This window comes from Argopecten irradians, chromosome 12, assembly GCF_041381155.1.
Source record: "Argopecten irradians isolate NY chromosome 12, Ai_NY, whole genome shotgun sequence".
Lineage (NCBI taxonomy): Eukaryota > Metazoa > Mollusca > Bivalvia > Pectinida > Pectinidae > Argopecten > Argopecten irradians.
Window position 1 is genome coordinate 13802995 of NC_091145.1, and position 25054 is coordinate 13828048.

The window sequence follows — 25054 nt, forward strand, 5'->3', positions numbered from 1 at the left end:
TATGACGTTAACACTTCTTCAAAATAAAAACCGTACCGTCTTGCTTTTTTTTCCAAAGAAAAAATCTCCTTAAACTGTCATAGACTAATTAAGAAAACATAGACTAATTAAGAAAACAACACAATACACATACTTATTATTTTTTATTATTTAAACTTTAAATAATATAAACATTTAATTTTTGGCTGCCAACAAAAGTTCTATTGATGCTATTTTTAGATCACGCTCTCGGGACGCGACGAAAGGTACTGCTTTACATTTGCGTTTTCTTCAACCTTTTGGCGATTGGCTGCAAGTTTGGGGTAATCCTTCAAACAATCTGGGTTCAACTGTAGGAAATCTGTAAATGTCTCGTGGCAGGCAAGGTCTGCTAATGAGAGCTGAAAGGTTGAATAAGACAAAATCATTAAACCAATGAGAGCTGAAAGGTTGAATAAGACAAAATCATTAAACCAAAGGTTGAGGCATTATCTTTAAATGGATTAAAAACCAAGCAAAGGTAGTAATGAATTAATGGTAGAAATTAAGACATGGTGAAAAACTAAAGAGGTATCAAAATTAATAATAAAAATTAAGGCATTGTGAAAAGAACTAATGATGAACCAAAATTAAGCTCTCCTTATATATAAAACCAACTAATTTGTTTTCAGCTTCCAAACGAATATCTTTACAATAAATTTACATATTATTTATTAAATGTTAGCTTAATTTATCACTGTAACGCAAATCGCAATCTAGTGACATAGTGATTTTACTCCGCGCCTCGAAGAAATGTTAGTGCGCATTTACTTACTTTAGATCCAACAAAGAATCCGTTTTTGCCTCCACTGTTTTCCAAGTAGTTAGTTAAGATTTCGGCAAATTTGGGAATTGTAGTATCCACTAATTCCTTCTTTAATTCTGCCTAATGAACACAAATGTATTTCATAAGCTAATTTATGATAACGAATATAAGGTTTTTATTGCGATTAAATTGTTTTGTTGGCTTTATGTATAAATGATGAAATATTCACTTATAGGTGCACTCTGGAAGGGGAGATAATTGTTTCATCGACAAATGAAATTTACATTAAATTGAGGTCAAAAATGGAAAATATCTACATTATTGAAAGGTCACTATCACTATCAGGGGTTCGGCGTGGCGTACCTTCTTGGTCTCTTCCTTCTCAAAGTACCACTTGACGTAGGCTGTCAAGGCGTCAGCACCGGTATCGATGACCTGGTCGACCAAAAACTGATCCATGTTTCCCTCACCGGCCAAACCTGGGACAGATAAGATAACATACAGCTCTATTGAAACAAAACAATTGTTACTTAAAGATCCAATACAGTATATAAATACGGCGACTGGATTATTTGACTCTTTTATAAGTGGATATGAAGGAGAGGGTAACAAAATGACGTAAAACTGAGGCTTGCCATGAGTTTTACTTTTTGTGAACCTCGGGAAGAAAGTCCATATTCTTCATATCTACGTATATTTACATTTTGAGTATTTCGTCACTATATGAATCAACCAAATGATGGAAACAAACATCTTCTTATGAAAGAACTATGAATACTCTATGAATACAACAATTCTCGTGCAAACAAAAAATAGTCCCCACAATATTTTAATGTAAAATCTTTAATGTGTTGTTTCTTGATGTAGAATCAACTAAGGTTTACTGTAATAAGTCAATCAAATCTTATGTTAACTATATTTCTTTTTTGTCATTTGCAAAAAAAAAGGTCGACCGGAAGACGCAAGCTTGAAAACGCGACGTTGTGGTACGTCTTTGTCATCCAGCTGTTCCAATAATCTCTTTTCTCGTCGTATATAGTTCTAAATATACAAATAAATGTAATATAATAACATTTCAAAAAAAAAAAAATACGAAAAAAAAACCCGAATTATTCTAATGATAATATATGGATTAAATGTTTTTTTTTCTAATTTTCATAGCGACTATGAATAGCAAAAGCTATCTACATATCTTCCGAGGAGCGCTAACGCGCTCCACGGGATATGTAGTGACTGCAAGTCAATTATCGATACATGCAAATTGCGTAACATTTTCAGCGTGAATCCCATTGTTTCTTTTAAAGTAAAACCTGCCTAGTTTCTGAAAACAAAAATGTTAAAATTATACCGAGAAAATAGAAATTTTGTATGTATTGCTCTAGACCAGCCAGTATTTCACGAGTATGTGTGAGACCAGCCAGTTTTACACGTGTAGGTATGAGAGAAAAAAACAGTTTTTATTCCATTTGGCGAAATTTGAGTTGTTTCTGCCTAGTTACCAAACGGAAAATGGAATACATCTATGACGGTTAAAGAAACCGAGTAGAGTAGATACACGCAATAGCGTGGCGTCATCGTTTGACGTCGCAACAGCAAACGTTTGACGTGATTTTTAAATATGCAAACCTCTTCGAAATTGGCCTGGTGTTACAATTATGCTGATAGTGACTACATAATCAAATTGTGTATGTCTTGTGGACAGAGGTAAATTTATTCTTGCCAACATTTGAGATTAAAACGGTTAACGGTGTTTTCCACGATATTCACAGTTTGCTGAAGTTATTTGAAAAATGTAAATTACTATATGTTTTATCAATGTTCATGATAAAGAAGGTTGAGTAAGGTAAGCTTTTCATATCATCTCTCTTCGATTGACACATTCGTTAGAAAATATATTTTAGAGACAGCCATTGTTCATATGATTGCCGAATCCTACGAGGTTACTTCTGGTAAGAACATGTAAATCAAGATTGCTAGTATTTTTTTCTTACCAAACTCCCTGCCTAAGTAGCGGGCTATGGCAAGACTCTGTGTCAGCTGTTTCCCGTCCACCTCCAGTACAGGCAGTTGTTTTGTGGGCATCTCTGTGTGAAAAAAAGAGCGGATCTGTCAAATAATTTTGTACATATGAAAAATATAGTGAAATCTTTATAGGCCATAAGCACAAAGTATATTTAGCAAGTATTGAAAGGCAATAGAAAGAATAGATCATTGTGCAACCAAGAGCCTTCCAGCGAAAGTGTCTTGATTTATATGGGTTTTTTTTGTGGTGAATTCTTGAACAAAACAAAACCATAGGGTCATTATATTAGTTGGCCCAATACCGTGTGTATCTTCTCTCATGAGTTAAGAATTTAGGTTTAAGTCGGCCATCTCGAATATATTATGTTCCAGTCCTTGGCTTCATCGATTAGTATACGAGGAGGAAAGCAGTACCCTAAGTAAGCACTTTCCATTTTTGTTTTAATTTTATTTTTTGTTTTCAAATTCTTTGATATATCAGTCCATTATTTAAGTAAGCAAAATATATATAAAATCACAGGCATTAAAAATCAAAGCGATTATATGCTTAATAACTTTGATTACAAAGATAAGTCCATTACCAAACTGTTAGACAAGCTGTGATGGGTCGATAGATCTAAACAGAATTAAAAAGAGACACCACCTTGTCGACATAACCTCCCGTTAGAAATGATAACACCCATGTCAACATGATAAGTGACAGCACCCCTTAGGTAACCATACAAAAGGATTATGTTATTTACAGAATGGAGTATCTATGTGACTCAGGTATGACAACAGCTACTGTAATCGTCGATCTCCTATGAATGTTTGGGTCTCAGTATGTAAGATTCAGACCATAGGTTTTGGCCCATGTGAAACATGCCGTTGCCAGGAACGCTTTAGAGATTATTTCCCTAGAAACTCTGCTTTCACAGGTAGCCATGTTCATTTTGTTAGGGTAAGGAACAAGTTCATAAACATAAAGACATAAATATAATTTTGATTTCTGATAACTTTGATCATTTGTGCAAAAATAATCTCGTGCAAGTTAGAAAAATATTTTGTTACGATTTTTTTTTATTTATAAACATCAGTTAAGAACACAAAATCTTTGATATAATTATTAGTACTATTGAATTACGTCAGCTTCGTTCAGTTTGCCAATATTTCGTCAATCATGGGGTAGCTTTCGTATTCTATGATCATACGGTCGTAAAGAATTTATGTCAATGTAAGTAAAACATTTATGATACAAAGACATTTGGATTGTATCATATAAAATATACTGCTATGGAATTTTAAGCTACATCTATCAATAGTTTGGAACTAGTACTTCCCTATGGAATATCTTAGTTGAGGCCTCGACTGGAGACGGGTTGTACCGTCAATGGATTCCCTATATGATAACGGAGTGTTTGGGTAAAGGTACATAAATGACCTCGCTGATAAAGTATTATCCGATTATACAAGGTCACGGCAATATTGTCTTGACTAATGTATACTGAAGTGTAATGTTGCAACACATGACGATACGTAAAGTAATATTTTTAATTTCATTGACAATGAACATTATCAGTGATGTAAAGCGTCCAGCCTTGACTAATGTATACTGAAGTGTAATGTTGCAACACATGACGATACGTAAAGTAATATTTTTAATTTCATTGACAATGAACATTATCAGTGATGTAAAGCGTCCAGCTCATAACGGGATATTTACTATGTATTTGCAATAGCAGGTCGGTAAGCGTTGAATGCCAAGTTATATAGATAATTGATTCCTGCGATAAAGGTGGATTTTACATCCAAAAATGAAAAAAATGGAATCATTTACAAAAATATTAAATGACTCGTATATCATGAAGCTGTAACCCTATTGACACTCTATTTTTGTGTTTTATCTATAGATTCTATATAAATATTCTATAAAATATTGTTTAAAAAAATAATAATGTATGCACTATAAACACACAGATTGTTTAGTTATTATAGATATAAAATCAGCAATGATGACATATGTATTAAACAATGTCAGGTCACACTATCTGATTCCTGTCATCACTCTCAGATTTAGAAAAACAAACTCTATTTTGTAGCACAGTCAGACAAATTGATACATGTTGCTGAAAATGTGTTGTGATTTGTAGCATTTGTTATGGTGATGCACGACCAAAAAGTTTTATTGTAATTATGTCACAGTGGCGTCTTTTTCAGATATATTTAAAACTAAATATTGTTATTCAGTTTCCCAAATTCCATAAAAATGAACTAAATTGCAATTTTAGTTGGCTGGGTTCGCTTTTAGTTTTTTTCACACGCTGTCAATTTGGGACAGGTTCGCATTGCTATGATATGCTATGTAAACGTGTCTTCTTGTGATAGTTGATACATTAGCTTGTATGGGCAAAACACAATCTCGAAGACATATTGTACTGCCAACGGATGCGTTTGTCGGCAAAAGTTTAAATACTGAATGTGAAGTATTCCGTCTTTGCATATTATAGAGTTAGCTCCCTTGCGGGTAGGTATCGATTGTTACGTCATTATTTTGTGATCGCAATTCCCGTCGTTTTCTCAGAAAAGTATGACGTTACGCTCGCAAACACACGACGTCACAACCAATACCTACCCGCAGGTGCAGACAACTCTAGTTCTGTAATATTCAAATTCGGAATATGTATGATAATTAATGGTTTCAATGGATACATCTGAACTATAATAATATAAAATTCAGATAAGTTATGTAATTCACTGTTTAAAAGTTAGCATCAAAACCATAATGCAAAGTTACCTTCTGAATCTGCACAATATAATACACTTATCAATGCGTAAGCACGCAGTGGCGATATGACTCAGTCTGCATTGCAAGATTATTTTTCTCATGACGGCTTGTGTGGTCACTCTTCGTAAACTAACTCTAATACACAACTTTCACATATCCCTAATGTACGTGGAATGCTATACTGAGCCCTTGAGGTATTCGTTAAACAAACACCAACCCAAGAGCTGACCCAGTCTTTATCAGTGCCTGTTCTAGGCCCAATAATATGTCAATATAATACGATATAACATAGGAATGCAACATAAGTTATGTTAACTAAATTTGATATAGTATATTACGATAATTAAGCTAATGCTAAAGTCATTTTCACTTTTGAAATAAGTTATAGGGATCATATTAAGCTAAAGAGTTGACATACCGCTTTGTTTCTATCAAAAACGCTCAGTGCAGATAATACATTTTGGAAGTGCAAAATATACTTCACCAGCGCATTCATATCTTAAATCAAAATCGTTTTGAAAAGTTACGTACTTATATATATATATATGTATAAACTAATGCATGTATACATGCACGTGCAAAATGCATTTTATTATTATTGATTTTCGATTTTATTGATATGAGAACAAAAGTTTGCAAGATAACAATATATAGTTTGAGATAATAATTATGCACAAAGCAGCCAATTAATGATATAACAGTAACCTGTAACAGACTCGTACATGTATCTTACTTGGTTTCAGAGCAGGCCATGTTTCAAATGTGACTTTTTCTTCATCATATGATTGTCCAGAAGCAGCGAAAGCGAGACGGATCAGTTCGCCCCTCCCTCGGACAGTGAAGTAGATAAGTTTGTAGGAAGGCATCTTGTGGGAGTGGATGGCCGTAAGTCTCTGTGCTGGATGGCGGTCAACTGGTGAGTTTAATCTTATGGTACACGAATTTAAATGACCCTGTGATAATCCTATTCAAATAAGTATTTATAGGCATGCGCGTTAAAACACGTGACGTATGATGTTGGGACACATCTCCATTGGGCAATGTCACAAGACAGCTATATAGTGACATCAGTGATAATGCCATGTCGCGGACAGGAGTGTATGTAATATCTATTAAATTGATTTACAACTCTTAAACATGTAAAAATGACATGGCATTTCCCAGTTTGATGTATTTGCCTCACATTTATTTATGGATTTTTTCATCTTTATCATACATTTTTTAAGCAATTAAACGGTAAAGTTAGTTAACGATTTTAGCAGTGAAATTTATAGATTTTAATAATACATCTCTTAATTTTCCTATTCATCCAGTTTCTCTAGTTTATTAGTATATGTACTATCAATCGTAGTAGTTAAATAGTGTGCTGTTTTTTTAATTTAAAAATCGACTATTAAAGTCCATATCAAGACTGTTGCCGTCGTTTGGTGATAGTTTGTCAATAGTATACACACTCCGTATCGAGACAGTGCCTCCCATATACGTAACAGTCCTTCCGCTGGTGATGTTCCTTAGACTCGTTATATTTACACTAATCTCCTTATTTATGCATTTATTTACCCGGCCATTACTCTTTACTGATAATTTCAAATTGTCGGTGGGTTATCCGCCGATATGAGATACATGTATGTTGTTAGCACAACAGTTGTCCTGAACTCCACATCTACACTTGAACATCATAATTTTGTAGTTCTGTTCAAGACGGTGCAACCAGAAATTTGAACTGAGGTGGACAGCAGACAAAAGGCATTGCTTCAAGAGTATTTTTGTTTCGAATTTTATATTATGATTATAGTAAATAGTTTGTACATGTGATAAGCTGTAAATTTCTTATATAAATATCTGACCGTTATAGTAAATATTCGTAAAGGTGGTTGAGACATGATAGGAGGCGCCTATCAGAATATTCATCCCACGACGTTGTAAATGATTTAAGTCTCTGCATTGCTTATCACGACCCCATATAAAGTGTGTAGATTCGAGATAACTCACTCAGAGGTATATAAACGGTGAAAAACAAGACAAAACCTGTTGTGGTCGATAACGTAGATAAGCGATATATTTTTATATGGAGAAAAAAGGAAATAAAAAAAGACTTGTTCGACGATAAGAGACTTCTTGCGTTTTTGCTGTAGTGTGCAGATAGTACACATGTAAACAGGGATATTTTATGTAGAGAAGAGACGAAAATTAAAAATTAAAAAAAGTTATTCGCTGACTGATAAGAAACATCTTGTGTTTTGATGTAATATGCAGACGGTACAAATAGAAAATGGATATATACATATGTTTATATGGAGAAGAGACGAAAATAAAGAATTTTAAAAAACTGTTTTTGTGAAATACAGAAGAAATAGCTACACATGGAAAAAAGAAAGATATACAATACCATATGGATTCAAAGTTGCTCCAAAATCAATGAGACTAAATAACCAAAAAAAAGCCATGTAAACCCTAAATATGCAATGGCCAGATCAATGATAAAGCACCCTTCCACTTCCAGTTATCTGTAGCTATTTCTTCTATATTTCACCCCCCCCCCCACTCAAGTTGATTTAAATAACACATGTATAAAAGGGAAATAGGTTTAATAATTATGGAGAAGAGACGTTTTTAAGTTGTTGTTCGGTGATAGGATACACTATCTTGTGTATTTCATAGACGGTACATGCAATTTCGGTCACCCAAAATGACCTTTGTCTTTCAGAATAAGTGTGATATGCAATAAAACATAAATATGCATTTTGAAGTAATATGTATCAATTCTATTTGAGGTCTGAAATTGAATTTGGATCATCATATAGATTTTTCTTACGCTCAACAAATCCAGTAAAAAGATTTATTTCCTCGTAATATCACCATATCCTATTAGTCGTAATGCGGATCACACATGTTATCCGTGGTTGTTTGTCTTTTTGCATTTCCGGTTTTTTTATAAACTCCTAAAAGAAGCATACTGATGGAGCTGCCACCATTTCGTTGATAATATTGTCCAACCAACATTCTATAACTGCACCATCACGCATTGCCTTATATCGATCCCCTACTTGTGAACGTTTCCAGAAAAAAAGTTGTATTTGATCTTGTCAATCCATAAATTTGTCAACAAAAGAGATACATATTAGGTAAATTATTAGGAAACAATTTATTAAAACAAATTAACATGAAAACAGCATATACATAAAAATATACACCAAAATTATATATGTGTAAATGCCACAATACTGATTAAAACATATAGAATACTTGTTGGATCTCATGTTCCATCACCCGACGATGTTTCAATGTCAGGCTTACATCTGCCAAATAAAACTAGCAAGCAATAACAACACCGCAGTTCGCCAAGACTTGTGCAATAATTAACGATAAGAAGAGTTATATCATGATCCCACGCCAAAGCTATGCCACTGCAACTGTCAATGCCACTCGGGTCAAGGGTTTACACTTTCAAATTTGTTCATGAATTTGTAACTTCAACCAAAAATTCGAACATCATTTATGTAAGTCATTGCTGCTTTAGACGTCCGTTTTCGGTCTTTTATCCAAGTATGCTTTCACCTTGGGGTTGGTTAGTACCAATTTCCTGTGAGCAACGAGCTTGGGATGCTTATCAAGTGACTTGGGATCCACAAGCAAGAAATCTTCAAAACCTTCGTATACCGCTAGATCAGCAACTGTCAACTATAAACACAACAAAACGTAATTAGCTTACGGTAACTGTGCCGGTATAACTTAGACATAACATAATAGCACATATTCTAACGTATGGTGAAATTCTGCAAACACTGGTGTGGCTTGGAAGCGCACGAAAGCAAGTTGTAAAAAAATATACCTACCACGCCCCTGTATTTTTTAGAAATGCAATACACAATATTTTAAATGTTAATTGTAATTTTGTATACGCATTAATATCGTATGCTAATCAGTCAATTCACTAAATGTTCATAGAGATTGCGTTTGGGAATATTACAACTTACCTTTTTACCGACAAAATAACCGCTCTTAGTCTTGTTCATGTCCAAGAATTTAGTTACATTGGTCGCAAATGTCGGTAGGACACTGTCAAAAAGCTTTGTTTTAATCTCCTCCTGCAAAACAGAAAATAACATTTATGGTTTCAGATTTAAAAAAAATCACGCCATGAAAAGAGATAGGTGTATCCAGATTTATCTTATTTGAAGAGATTTGTTCATATTCTGATTACAACAAGGTAAGGCGAACTATGACGTCAGGTTTGTGTGTATGTCCGTTTGCTGATTTGAAATGTTGTGACTCCACCCAAATCTTATTCCATTACCATGATATACATAAGAAATTTCCACAAAAACAATGTAATGATTGTTTTCTGTGGAGATGCTATTATGATGATGTACGGTGTTTTCAAATGTTGCATATTATAAAAGAGGTTTTATAATTCAGAAATATATTAAACGTTTAAGTAGCAAAACAAACTGACCTTTTTGGCGGCGTCTTTCTCAAAAGCATACTTGAAGAACTCGCCGAGTAGATCACTGATGGTGTCGGTTACTTGATCTGCTCTAGCCTGGTCAAGGCTATTATCACCAGCTAAACCTGTAGAGTGCAGAAAATAAATAAAACACATCGTAAAAAATGATGGAGAAGAGAAAAACTCGAGAAGTCGATGAATGCTCTCAAGGGCACTACATTGTGGCTAGTATGTTGTGTAAATCAACATTCTTTCGCGTGCCTTTTACTTTTGCGAATTTTGCGATCAAGAGAAATTCGCAAAAGTTTATCAACGCGAATAATTATTTTCTTCAATTCTTGTATAATTGATTTCAATGATATTTCCATTCAATTAAGAATCTCCGAAACTTAATCTCTGGAAAAATTATTTGAAACGAATAGCCACGATTAGTAGTTGTTTTACAGTAATATTATGGTCTTTACATATTTCTAATTTCGCATGAATCAATGTAGTGATATACAATTTGCCTTGAGATTACTTAATTATCCCTTACCGAACTCTCGCGAGAGGTACCGCGCAATTGTGAGACTCTGTGACAACTTTTCCCCGTCAATCTCCAAGACCGGAAGCTGCCCAGTTGGCATTTCTGTCGACAAAGTGCATATTCATTATGTACATAGCAACATAATTGATTAATGGGAAGTCGATCGTTATCACTATTTACAGAGGTAGATAACAAACCTATCGGGTTATTGACCTGTTACGTAACGCATGTTACATAATTTGCATAGTCCTGCCGCTATCGTGCTGCAGTGGTTATTTTTTTGGCTTTTGTCCAAACGGATCATGACTGAACAAAGCTTAAATTGAACATTTGGGATTTATATATCCTTTGCCTCTCTGCATCTACTTTATCATGCTTTGTTAACAATTGTTTTTGTTATAAATGAATTAAATGATAATGGACAGTCACAAACCATGATAAAATATGCTACTTATATGCTACATATAAAAGTTCAGGTCTAAAATACTCCTAGATAAAACTTTCTACTAATGCAGTATTATGATAAATGCATCCTCTAATATTGTAGTGCATCCATATAGATGTATCCATCTATATTAACATGAAATACGAGTAAATTTCCGTCAAACCCCTATCATTAAACCTGTGCATAACTCGCATAATATGCACAAACATGCATGTCAAACTTTTCTCAATAATTAAGTAGTGTTCACGTACTCACTTGAACAGTACACAGGAAGGAAATAAGCATTAAATATCTAAGTGTTACTGCTTAATTGATGTCCGGGAACACACATGATGTTTTTTAAATGAAATTAAATTTATGTCTATAATTAGTCTACAACGATGAGTGACGTTATTTTTTATTCAAAATTTGCGATATGTTGAACATTTAATATAGGAATTTAATTGTGATTTAATATCAAAATTTTAATCTTTTCGTACATACCTGGTTTTTTCGATGGCCAGTCAGCAAAAGTGATATGTTGGTCTGTGAAGGTCTTCCCAGCAGCTGCAAAAAGCAGCCTTATGAGTTCGCCCCTGGCTCGGATGGGGAAATAATGGAGTTTGTAGGACGGCATTGTTATTGCTGTTGATTTCACCAAACGTTGAAGTACTGGACAATGATAAAACGAACGATCACGTCGCCTCTTATATACATGCTGGTGACCCTTGACCTCAAATGGCGGATGTGACATGCAAAAAAACACGTGTAATTCCGAGAAGGAGCATCTATTGGCTGTGGGAGTGAGCGAGTGTTTCGTCACATGCATTAAGGATTATACACTAGTTTTATTTATTTACTCTCTAACCGGATACATTAACGATACGGGACAGTATAGACGGACAAGCTGGAAAATATTTTATCTTAGGTACTTCGAACCTCGTTTATTTCTGTGAAAGCTGGATATGATGGTATTGGAATTGAATTGACTATCTTGGTATTACTATTTGAAACAGTAAAAGGGATGATTTAAGTTAGTTGACGAAGTTTGGTCGTCTGTTAGCGACTTGGTAGTTTCATTAGAATGTGACCTGTAGCTTGTCATATACAAATTATTCATATGTAAAATGATATTATGCTGTCTCGTATATGAGGGTGACAGACATATCATCCTGCACTTTTGTATTTTGAGAACATTATTTTCAGTTTCTGGCTTTATCCGTGTAATATAAACACGTTGCCCTGCACTGGCCCAAGGAGGTAAGGTCATCGGGTGTACGTTCTTCGAAACTGTGACGTCAAACACGGATCCAGACATCATTATTACTGCAAACAAAATCCGGAAAGTCCATCATAAATTTCATATTGATATGAAATGCGGATGCTGTCTATCCGGATTTAATTATCTGCCATCGATTATGCCGGAGTGTGACACGATCGATAACACCTGGTTTCAAAGATGAGGAAATTATCTTAAAACTGACATAAAAATACCATACATGTAAAAATGGTACGTTTAGAAATTGGATCGTAGGTCTCAAACATGATGTGATGTACATGTTTAAATACAATTTGTATATGTAGTAGTCTATATGAAAAGGGTCTTTTATTATGAAAACAGTCAATTATTGGAAAGATGTTAACAATATCATCAATATACATATCGATTTCCGGATCAAAATTTTGTTCGAGGATTTTTGTTCTTCGTTTACATATTGCTTAAGTCTTTAACAAAAATGATAGTATAAACATCCTTGACACCCACACCTGGGAGGTTGTTAACAACAGTTGTTTCCCTTGATGTCAACGTTACATTTAAGCGGTAAGGATATATTACTTTTATTCCACCTCTCTCTCTGTTTTATCGGGCATATAAATCTTCAAACCTCATAATCCTTATCAACAGTTGACTAGGGATAGTGAAGTGACATTCGAAAAAAATTATTATCGCATCAAGATGCAATTTAGGTCGTATTATTGTTTAATCCGTGCAATATAAATTTGAAAATGATGGACGCCTGTATGGTGAAATGTGTGAAGTTAATTGTAATTGAACTCATTAACTGGAATTTGTATATATTGAATACTGCTTAATTTTAAAATACCACATTTAAGTAGTGTCTGTTTTCCTTTGTTATAATGAAATATGAATTATTTTTAAAAGATTCTCCATTCCCAAGGGCAATCATTGCTGGAAAGGCATATTAATATAATATGGCGTATTACTTGTTTTGCTAATATTTATTTCAGCCAGGACAAGATGGAGGTTTACCTGTTACTGCAAAGCTCGCCCAAACCTGACATCCAGTCTGAACAGTTTCCCATCTGTAAAAGGTCCATCCAGGTTTGTTTGAACATCAATATTTACTACTTTATGATAGGGTATGACGTCAAGACGTCACACAGTGTAATGTAATGTTGCCCGAGGAGCTGGCAATTTTCTTGAGGATTTTTCGCGGTAAGACGGGATATTTTCGAGTTGAATATAATCTAATAAACGAAAATTAAGTGTTAAATCATATGACTCTTACGCCAGATCGTGGAAATTTAAATACTTTGAATAAAGTTAAAGTCGTAAAATATTGTGACCATAAAAATATTCGGTCATAAGATACAACGTTATAAACGTTGAACTTAAATAATTAGAATCGTTATATTAATAAAGGATTTGACATATAAATACGAATACAACCTTCACACTCCAGGCAAACTGTCTCATTGACGATGCATTTGAGAAAATGTCCATGGTTATTTGGACAGTAGCCCTTGGATTTCGCGATATTTTAAGGGACTTGAAAAGATTGGGGAGGAGGAGGATGAGGGGAGGTTGCAATTCACAAACATGGGATAATTTGAATGAACATACGTATAATCGCAGGTAAATTGTTATTTTTTAACCATAATTTCCTTTCAGGCGGGATGTAACCTTATAGGATAAATCAGTTAACGTGTGGAAAATTAATTCAGTTGTTTGTAATAAAGGAATTGTTAGAATTTGAAAAGTTCAAATAGGTTTAGCGATGTCCCGTTTAACACAAATGTTTGCATTTATTTTTTTGTTTGTTTGTTTGTTTTTTGTTTGTTTTGATTTTTTTTGATTTTTTTTAATTGTTTGTTTGGTTTTTGAGAAAGTACGTCTTTAAGAAGAAAACAAATATTACAGCTTATTTCTCCATATTCCACAATTTTTCTTCACATAGGATATTTCAGACGAGTCTTGAAGAAGAGACTAAATTAAAGTATATCTATGCAATCGCTATACGCCCTGACTCATTATGAGATCGCTGGAATTTTTGCGGCCGTTACAGAATTTCACCTTGGACTTCCTACGTCCGCCCGATAGAATATACTAGAACATATTTCCATGGCAGTTTGTGATGAAACATATGTTTGACTTATCCGTGAGTGATATCAATGATGCTTATCACACTTAAATCAGTCACCACGATATACAATAACTAGACTGTAAAAATGACACCTTTCTCAGGGATATAATTGTATTATGCACCAACGTTAAGCGCAATAATTAATTAAACACAAAAATTAAACTTTAAAATTAAACTGTATTAAACAGTAGATTAGTGTGTCTCGAACACAAATTGCATCATCATGCATTATATATATATATATATAAGTTGATCAAATTATCGAAAGTGGACTGTAGGAAATTTCATCTTGAAAGTATCCCAGAAATACGACTTTCCCATCAATACTCTACCCGCTTCGATGTGAAAACACAGGGAGATAAATAAGCACTGAATCTTAAACAAAAATACAAGACTACAGTGCTTTAAATGATTTGATAGGTTTGTTTGAAGGCATCCCTATATGTTGGTCGACAATAATGATACATACATGTGTAAACAATTATATTTATAAATTTACCAACTAATGATATCAACCATGGTTAAAAATAAGTGATTAGACGAAAAATATTAAATAGATTCCTTTGAAAAATTCTCGAAAACCGATTAATTATTGAATAATTCAGCATTTATGTTACTCGTCGTTTAAGGGATTATAATAAAAAAAATGAATATTAAAAAAAATGAATATTCCTTTTTTTTATTCTTTTCTTGCGTACATACTATATTTTAGTTCATATTTATGGACTAGTGTGACTAGTAAGTTGTATTTTCAACCTACTGGTACATGCACCCCGGTAGATAGAGGTGAGTAAAGAGAACGGGCCGTAAGTAGAACGATCGCTGTCGTACCGGTTCGTCGTTCCAGAATGTCACCCTTTTTCTACACATGTAAACAGAACATGTACTGACATGGGCACGTCTGGATGGTGTGTACAATTTATACACACGTGTGTGGCGTAGCCAGTATACTACGTCAGCTGAATGTAGTACTAGTGATATCCGTGTTTCATTGATAAACCCTTCACTAGTGGATGCAATCTATTAATAACAACGGATTTTAACAAAATATCATGGAAATAAACCTTTCTTTATTGTAGAGGTAAACAATTAAGGTTCAAAATAAGTTGAGTATAGAATACAAAATGGGGGTTTTACAGAAAACTCACTGAGCTGTCATTTACTGCTACACGCCATTATATGATCACTGAACCGCGAATTACACAGTAATGACGTCGTCCAACTATTTTTGTCATCTGTAGGAGAAGAAGCATTCCAGACCGACACTAATTTATTCGAAATCATTCAATAATAGGTTTTATAAGCTAAAACTCATAGCCAAACAACCAATGAAAATAGATCTCCCAAATTAGGCGCGGGAACGATGTTAGCTGATCATTCATCTGTATATAAACATGTCAAGTGAATGAATCCCAGAAACAGTTTTTGATGTAACAGAGAAACATGCCGTCCAAGTATAAGCTGACATACTTTGGGCTCAGGGGAAGAGCTGAACTTATAAGATTGACACTGAGTCTTGCTGGACAGGAGTTTGAAGACAAACGAGTGGGTTATGATGAATTTGTAAAGATACGAAATGGTACGTTGAAGTTACACCGATATTTGACTTATGTTTCTAAATTTTGCAATACGTTCCCGCAGCAGTGCTATATATCGGATTTTTTTTTTCACTTTTTCTGAATTCCAGCCTCTATACAAAAGAACTTAAATAACATTACACTGCTGGGTCGATTTCGTTCTATGTTATAGATCATGATTTTAAGGCATCACTACATCCGTTATTTTCAATATTTTTCGCTATGTCAAAATCTAGAGAGGTCATATTAAGTTTTTTACACCCGCCATTTTCCTAACAAGGTCAAAAACGACTCACTGTGTATGCCTTTGTAGACGGTCCAATCCGCTCAAAACCATCGCTCCTATTATATGCTATAAACACCAGTAAACATGATGTCATGGTAATTTGGTGACAGAAATATGTACTGAACCCTTTGGACTTGCAAAACTGAAATGTACAATTTCTTGCATATTTTGCCAAAATTTACAAACAACTCAATAATAAACGGGTCAACAGTGCTACCTAAGGTTAGGACGGATGCATAGATACTTTATATTACCGAAGTTATGTTCAACTACACCTTAGAAGTGATATACCGGCAAACAAAATATCACTACTTTAAACCTTAACTAACAGACAGTGTTTACTCAGTATAATGCATTACGTTACAATTATGACCAGAATGAAAATATTTATCATAATGTCCTTCACGGATATTTATACATTTGCACGTGTAAATCCTTTGAATTTTATTTACAGATTTGCCTCAGAACCAACTTCCTATTCTGGAGTTTGACGGACAGGTCCTATGCCAAAGTATGACGATTGTACGCTATTTAGCACGAGAGTACGGTAAGGATTATCTCCCTTGTCTATCGTGCTCGTCCTTGATATCAGTACACCTGATATATACATGTTAAGCTCAAGGACGACCTTGTCACCTACGTCTATACACATAATTCTATTTTTAAAATCTTCTCCTACTTGATTACCTCAAAAACGAAACTGCAATGTCAGAGCGATATAATGGAATTAACGGATATTTCAATTAAGAGTTCCACAATGAATTAGAACAGTTTTTTCACCAATAACAGTGTACTTTTAAGTAAATTGGGGAAAGGAGAATAGGGCGTGTTATCCTACTGAGAGTAACAATGCATCCTACAGCACGGCTCCGAATAATTAAAGGTAGTCACAGCCTACTCACTAAGGTAATAATAGGTGGGTAACCCCTTCCTCGGGTCTTTCAAATACACTTGTGCCATGTTTTGTATGCTATAATATGTTTGTTCATTCTAGTATGTTTGTGAATATAATTTAGAACATTCTAGTGAAAATTTCGCTAAAATCTAACCAAAATTTTTCAATGCTACGTACTTCACACGACGTTAAGTGCGCCGTGGTCTCAGCTTACATTTGTGTCTTTGTAGAAATCTTACCATCATTTCCTAGTAATCTAACGATACTGTATAGTTGCTTATATTCACGGGTGTGTAGATTTCGCTTAATTCGCAAATTCCCTTCCAAAATAGGAAAATTTATTACATCCAATCTTTTTCTTTTTTAAGGTTACATGGTAGTTCGCGAAAATAATCCCCGGCGAATGAGTTTCAACTGTAAATTGCGAACTTTTACACCCGCGAAATGTTAAACATTGTTCTCTATACAATAGGAAAAGTGATATTTAAAGAGCCACTACCTTTCCGAAACGGCTTTTAATTTTTAAAATAGGAATGTAAAACGAAATCAATAATTTTGTAGAGTCGCAGAAGTTATCAACTATACGTTTACTAGCACACTTATCATCACTTCAGAACTGTTTAATTAGAATAAATAAAATGTTAATTTTCATAACGCGGGTCGTTTTATGTTTCCCGCTGTCGTCCTAAATGCCGCGCGGTAGTTGACTATCACTGCGCCAGACGGCAAAACAGCGAAATGAATCTCCACTGTTATCGTACACTAGACAGGAAATCTTGCATATGTTTGGTGTTGTAACCTCATCTTAAGCCATCGATATATATTTTCTTTTGTTATTAATGTTTTTAAGAAACCTATAAATTTTGCTCCGGAAAGGTAGAAGGCCTTTAAACATGAGTCGAAGACAGTTTAGATGATACTATATGGTAATACATAATGTAGGTATTGAACATTATGTGTACTCTATCGGCCAAATTACAATTACAATGTAATGTTTTGTAGACTTGTATGGAGAAAACAATCTCCAGTCGGCTACTGTAGATACAGTCTTGGATACTGTCGTTGACATCTACAGCGATTTTGTCCAAATGTATTACGAACAGGACGCAGCGAGGAAAGTAAGTACTGTTCATATTTGGACATTAGACAAAAAAAGGTCTGTTTAGGGTTACATTGCCAAACAAAAATAGGGCCGGTAGGTCGGGAGGATTTTGTTTTGTTGTTGTTTTTTTAGTGTTTTTTACTCTAAAATAATGGCCGGAACCGGAGTCTGAGATCGAAATCCCGACTTTTGATTTTTTTCGTAGAAAAGTGGGGGGAAAAATTAGGGTCGAATGTAAAAAAAATAGGGTCGGTCGGGTAACCCTAAACAGAAATATCATTTTATTGGCCTTATCATAAAGTTATAACTTTGTAACATATATGTCTCCTTGAAACTAGACGAATTTACATTTTTTTAATTCCAAATTGGTAAATCACTATAATTGCCGAATTATTACTTTTACCACAGTACCTCAGCTCCTTTATGCATTGTATTTCATATTCCAAAGTCTGATGGATGATGTCTTTTAAAGAATTTCATACAAAATATAGCTATATTATTCTATTCCAATACAGTAATTTCGTATTTTAATGTAGCTGTAAAAATCCAACTTCAATTCCAGGAAGAGGCGGCAAAAAGGTTAAATGATACAAGTATGCCACGATATCTTTCTATTCTTGGGAAGATTCTGCGACAGAACAATGACGGAAACGGATGGATAGTGGGTTCTAAGGTAGGGTTCATCAGTTCCGTATTCGACCCAATAAGCGCCCAATGCTGTTAAAAATATGTAAACTGAAGTTACGCTTAATATGACCAATTTTGGGCTACCATTTCACAAATTTAATTTATAAAGTAAAAAATTAATCAGTATATACATGTAAATGAAATCAAATAGAGAAATCTTCACAGTGTTTATAGTTTTCATAGTTTCAGTATGCATTTGAGTCAATGTAAGTGAAATCGAAACCTAAAAATGTGTGTGGGGGGGTGCTTATACTGACTGGAGCACTTATTGGGTCGGGTAATACTGTCGGTTGGGGAAATGCGTACATAACACATACACATGTTTGTGACTTTGACTTCTATTCAAGGTGTGAAATAGACTAATAGCAGGTCTTAATAAACATTGCTTTCGTGTTGTTTTGAAAATGCTTATTATATGCAACATTGAGCTATTTCTTAGTCATTTCAACGTGTAATTTTCCATCTGTTGTAGATAACCGTAGCAGACCTAGCTTATTGTATGCTGTTTGACGACTTGATTGGCGGGCAGTATGGTGCCGGATTCGCCGAAATGTTTCTGGCAGACGAAAAATTAAAAACTCATTTCGATAGAGTTAAAGCACAAAAACAAATTGCTGACTGGATTGCGAAGCGTCCCAAAACGAACAGATAACTATCTATCCTTTTGTAGCACGAGGCAAAATTCTACTAAGAAGAAGATAGCATGTAACTCTCTAATGTGTTAAGATTGATTATGCAAAACATACTTATTCAACCTGCTGTTTAAGTTAAGCAAAGGCATATTTGTTACTGCAACTGTACGCTTGAAGAGAAGAAACAAAGAAACATACACTTGTTAAAACTCTTTTAATTGTCTTGTAAAGAAACATTTGTAACATAGTATTTACAAATAAAGTGTGTTTAGCATGTTACAAAGTTGTTTAACAGTATTTCGCCGTTCAACTCCTATTTTGAATATAATTCTATCAATAAATGTCAACTAAAATATTTGTGCGGGATATTACATCAATGAATTACTTCGAATTCATTTTGTGAACTAAAATATTGCTTTTGGTCGTTTTTCAACCCACTTTTTAATGGCAGGTTCAGCTTCAATTTTTGCGATGTGAGCCACTAATGTTTTATCGTCCAGATACGCTTTTGCTACCTCCTCCCCAAACATATCCTTTAGGTCCCTAAACATGCAGAAACAGACGATATCGGCCACTGTCAGTTGGAAGTTAGAAGAAAAATATTGTTTTATCACTAAGTAGGTTGAAAATTTACACATTTTTACGAATATTGACGAACACTGCCGAATACTGACGGAGACTGTCGATTATTGACGATGTCTTGTGACGGCTGACGAATTTTGTCGAATAATGATGAAAACTGATGAATATTGACGAATTATGATGAATACTGGTCAATATTAACGAATAGTGATGAAGACTGACAAACATTGACGACTATTGACAAAGAAAAAGGATATTTTTCTAAACTTTGACAAAGACTGACAAACTTTGACGATCCCTAGTAAAGAATCACAAGTAAAACCATTATTCTAGGTCGATGTAGCAAAGGCTAAAATAAACATTACAATATCTGTTTTCAATTTATTTCTGGGATGGGGCCACTTGTTTATCCATCACGCTGTTTAACAAGAAGTGTTTTCAACGAGACGATTTCACCAGCCATTTATGCTTTTAATTCTAATGTTTAATTCACTAGCTTTAAGAATTGATCGATTTTCGACAATTTATTCCTATAAATACTCAATCCCTATCTTGAAGATAAACCGGCAAACTTTGTAAAGAATTTAACTTTGATATTTTTATAGATTTTTTATATCATATTTAGATAGATAAACATTTTTGACGATTCGCATGTCAATAATCCTTACCTGAGGTCCCACCAGCCAACCACCGTTTTTGTTTTCGGTTAATAGTTTATTGAATAACTTCACCGGTTGAACAACTTTCTCTCCGAATTCCTTTGAAAGTTCTTCCTGTAAGGAAGCATTCCAAAGCCATAGGCAATTTTCAAAGAAGTATACATTAAATAAAAAATACATATCAAGGTAAGCAGAAAATGCAAAAATGACCAATATTCAAACACAAAATATTGCTTTCCAAAGTTGAAAATTGCTAGGAGAACAACATATAATGTAAGACAATAGGAAAACAAAACGCAACTCCAACTTAGTGAAGGTGTTTTTGGTTAAACCTCCTGTTATCACGTAGATCATTTAAGGACTATGTAGGAGTTAAGGAAAGGTGGAGCAACATGAGAAAAGCTTCCACATAACGGTCAGTACCTGGTAACTGCCCCAAAGGGGATTTTAACTCCCGACCCAGAGGCGGAAGGCCTGTTGCAGTATGACAGGGGATCTTACAACTACAATCCCTAACTTTATAACGAATCGATATCCACAAAAAAAGGAAAATGTATATCAAACGGATAGAGATCAATCAATAGCATACTTGAACTCAATATCTGTCAGGAAAGACCCTGGACCATATTATAAATCAAAAGAAAATAATCAACTGTCTAAATGAAAAGGAAACATGTTAAAGATACTCCACCGCCGATAGAGCACAAATGATATTCATCATTTGAACAATATTTGGTGTTTAATCGTGTATATATATGTCTAATTAACACAAAATATCATATGAAATAATTTGGTTTTCTTCGGTGCATACGCAATCAGTACTTCATGCCATATAGGATTAAGTGCCACGGAATTTTTTCGGCATGCAATAATTTTTTTTTTTTTTAATTTTTAACTTAAGTAAAATTAAAAGTTTTCAATGATGGTAATGGTGTAACGTTAGTATTTTTCTAACTGAAGGAAAATACTAAATGGTCTGCTCCTGTTTTAGATAAAACAAAACATTGTCAGCGGTGGAATATTTTTAATGATTTAACATTTCGAAAACAAACATGATGGTAAAAAAATTATTTTTGAAATTACCTTCTTTTCTGGATCATGTTGCATAAATACTTGAGCTGATTTGTCGAAAAACTCTTCAAAATTAGATATGACAATGTCCACCGTCGTCATTTCCTTGTTGGTTTTTCCATACAGGTCTGAAAATAAATAGAAAAAAAAACAAGCATTCAGCAGGCATTTAGTGGGAAGTTTCCAATTAGGAAAAGGGAAAAAACGAAAAGAAAGTGAATAGATTAGTAATTTTTTTGTTTTTAATTAGTTGAGTGATTTGATATTTTGACGCATAGTAAAAAAAGATGATGTATGTCAATGGTAAAACTGGACAAAGGAAAGGAGTCCTCAGAGATGAGCGCCAACTACAATATTAAATATCTTACCGAATTCTCTCGCTATATTTCGCAATATCGCAGTGCTTTGCCAAAACACTTCACCGTCTATGGAGCAAACCGGTAAGGATCCCTGCGGTGTATCTGAAAATTATTTATAATTATCAACGGAAGGTCATTGAATAACACGAACACAGATGCCGATTACGAAATTTATTTTTCAAAGAAAATTACGTTTAGATGTCTGAGTTGGAGACAATTCATGATTGAAAGACGGTATAATATGCTGTATGTATATGGAAAGCTGATTTTCTCTTATTTCTTGTATTACAGTAGAGAGGAAAATATTTTAAATTTCATTTACGTAATCAAAGACAATATCGAATGAACAAAAGTAACTGTAGTTTAGAAAACTCACTATTAAAAGGCACGTTTAGGTTGTTCCAAATAAAGCTCTAATAAGATTTGCATGCACTAAATAATTACCGGCATCATTTAGCTTGTAACAGACGTATCCGTATTTATAAATCCAGTGAATATCGACCACGTCTTAATGCTATATGTGCCATAACTGAGCTTTTTTTGACATATTTTTTTCAGTAAATATATTGAAAACCATTAGGTTTGGTAGATTAAGCTACATGTACGAAAATCAGTCATATTGACAGACATATGTGCTGATACATGTAACACTGTAAGAGTATGAAATGAAATTGTCGACTACAATTGAACGTCTGTTCATATGTACTTATTTCACAGCACTGTAGACGTTAATATTATGATTTTAAACAGTATTGCCAAAATTCATTTAGAGCTCCTATGTGTACTTGTGAAATTAAACCTATGCATTTTAAGTATTACAATTCTCTAAACAAAAGTTAGTGATTTATGGTGATGAATAACATATACAGCGGAACTCGGTTAACATACGAACTCGAGGGGACCGAGATAAAACTTCGAGTTATCTGAGTGTTCGAATTAAGCGAGTTCTCATGTCTACTGACGATATCTTTACTTGGTATATCTAGACTAGTTCCATGTCGTAAAATGATGTGAGCAAGAGAGATGTCAAAATCGCCGATGGTAGTTGCAAAATTATAACAATAAAACCGAGATATATATTTTAAAATGCTGCTCTACAGCAGATTTATGAAAAAGAAAATCGGCATTTCCGGCGAACTCGTTGTCCAAAAAATCTCATTTCGAGTAATAAGAACATGTCATGTATGATGTTTGTCATTAGGACCGAAAATTTACTTCGTATTATCCTATTTCTTCGAGTTATCCGAGTTCTTTAAACAAAGATAAAGAGGGAATTCGGTCGGGACCGGTAAAGTATTTCGTATTAAGCCGAGTTATCGAATTATCCGAGTTCGTATCAACCAAGTTCCACAGTATAAAGCTCTTCTTCATTCGTCAGAATGAAAATAATATGACCTTACATATGAAAAAGGATAATTCATTTAGCGAACAAGTCAATGACCTATGACTCATTGTCATGCCACGCCCAACTTTATTTCCCTTTGGTTTCAACTTGTAACTCTCAGACATTTTATATGATACAGTACTGTATATACTTATAAATTGCATATATTTTTTATGGTTCATGGAAAATCATTTGAAATTTTCTATGACCTACTTATTTTTGCTGAAAGATGTTTCATAAAACATAGTCTGTTTTACCTGCTTTCATTTTACCCCATTCTTCAAATGAAATCCTCTTATCTTCAAAGTCATTTCCTGCATAAGCTAGAGCTATCCTGATCGGTTCTGCTCTTCCTTGGATATCAAAGTAAGTTAAACTGTATTTTGACATGTTTTCTGTAATTCCGGCGAAGATTCTACAGTTTTTTACCTAGCCTGTCGTGGTACGTCCTGTTTCTGTGTCGATAGCGATATGGGGGTGTATTGTAAATGACACCGAGGGTAAACACGAGATGTAATTGTCTATAACGAGTTCTACGGGGTCTGTCTCCACGGGTGAGTTCACACAGAAACTTCTAAAAATGTTTAATTTATATATTCAATAGAATAGGATATATAATCCGGAGCATTCTGTTGTGCGTTGTATGAATGTGAGCTTATTATAAATACGAAGATAATTTATCATAAACATAATTGGACGACTATAAATATAGATTTATAGTTTCCTGTAACAAAGAAGTATTATTTGTTTGATAACAGGTTTTGAATGTAAGAAAATCCGCTCAATTAAAATCCTTAGCATGTTAACAGGATACTAGTCGGTTAAACCTGCCTATATTATTAGGTTTTCTATTTTTTTACCAAAATATATAGTCAGCTCGCGGTAACTCTTATATGAAATCGTAGGACAGTTTGGCCTACGCTACTTCAGCGGCATTTTCTAATACATCATCCATGCAATGCCGGGAAATTGTACAAATACAAGTGTATCTTTTTATTGGGATCTTATGTACTCCACTTCTCCCATGTTACATCCCATTTATGAAATTAAACAACTCTACACAATGAAATACTTCCGAGACCCTTCTATTTCACACATTTGCAATGGCCGCCGACTACACATTTATTTGAGTAAACGGCAGCGAATCACTATCGTTTTCGGTTTTATTTTTTAATAAAAAACCAAGTGTTGTTGAGTGGTAAACAAAATGCCAGCTATGTGTACACCTATAGTGGGCTACATGTATATGCAACGTGGATATCGCGAAAGTGATGCGGTACCAGCGATTTTTGTGCAATTTGAATTTTTGACAACATGTCGTGTATGTTGTACATGATTCCACTATAGCAATGGCTGGCATTTTGTTTACCTCTCAACTACACGTGTTTTTTTTAAAGATTTGGCTGCGGCTTATTAACACGATTTTGACCGATAAGAGTTTCTCCCATCATTCACTGATTTGCCCTT

The 25054-nt window shown here is 34.2% G+C and overlaps 3 protein-coding genes across 7 annotated transcripts; 1 reads left to right on the plus strand and 2 right to left on the minus strand.

Annotated features, from left to right (window-relative positions):
- Positions 1 to 192: 192 nt before the first annotated feature.
- On the minus strand, positions 193 to 11658 carry LOC138336670 (uncharacterized). The gene is made up of 10 exons (XM_069286200.1): positions 11472 to 11658; positions 10553 to 10645; positions 10027 to 10142; positions 9548 to 9658; positions 9090 to 9251; positions 6304 to 6538; positions 2776 to 2868; positions 1148 to 1263; positions 794 to 904; positions 193 to 380 (listed from the first exon to the last, which is right to left on the minus strand). Exons 1-10 carry the CDS (start codon positions 11602 to 11604, stop codon positions 216 to 218), a joined length of 1335 nt encoding a protein of 444 aa, XP_069142301.1. The 5' UTR covers positions 11605 to 11658; the 3' UTR covers positions 193 to 215.
- A 152-nt stretch (positions 11659 to 11810) lies between these two features.
- LOC138335915 (S-crystallin SL11-like) lies at positions 11811 to 19815 on the plus strand. Of its 3 annotated transcripts, none has more exons than XM_069285100.1 (7): positions 11811 to 12789; positions 13218 to 13311; positions 15791 to 15932; positions 16671 to 16763; positions 18114 to 18229; positions 18776 to 18886; positions 19373 to 19815. In XM_069285100.1, the coding sequence occupies exons 2-7, from the start codon at positions 13228 to 13230 to the stop codon at positions 19550 to 19552; spliced, it is 726 nt and encodes a 241-aa protein (XP_069141201.1). In that variant the 5' UTR covers positions 11811 to 12789; positions 13218 to 13227; the 3' UTR covers positions 19553 to 19815. The 3 variants fall into 3 exon arrangements, with proteins under 3 accessions (XP_069141201.1, XP_069141202.1, XP_069141200.1); XM_069285101.1 differs by having other exon boundaries at positions 11811 to 12477; XM_069285099.1 differs by lacking the exon at positions 11811 to 12789 and adding an exon at positions 12910 to 12935.
- On the minus strand, positions 19732 to 24075 carry LOC138335916 (S-crystallin SL11-like). 3 transcript variants are annotated; one of them, XM_069285102.1, is made up of 5 exons: positions 23845 to 24075; positions 22213 to 22305; positions 21857 to 21972; positions 20783 to 20887; positions 19732 to 20113 (listed from the first exon to the last, which is right to left on the minus strand). In XM_069285102.1, the coding sequence occupies exons 1-5, from the start codon at positions 23975 to 23977 to the stop codon at positions 19937 to 19939; spliced, it is 624 nt and encodes a 207-aa protein (XP_069141203.1). In that variant the 5' UTR covers positions 23978 to 24075; the 3' UTR covers positions 19732 to 19936. The 3 variants fall into 3 exon arrangements, with proteins under 3 accessions (XP_069141203.1, XP_069141204.1, XP_069141205.1); XM_069285103.1 differs by having other exon boundaries at positions 19936 to 20075; XM_069285104.1 differs by having other exon boundaries at positions 19969 to 20106.
- Between the last annotated feature and the right edge of the window lie 979 nt (positions 24076 to 25054).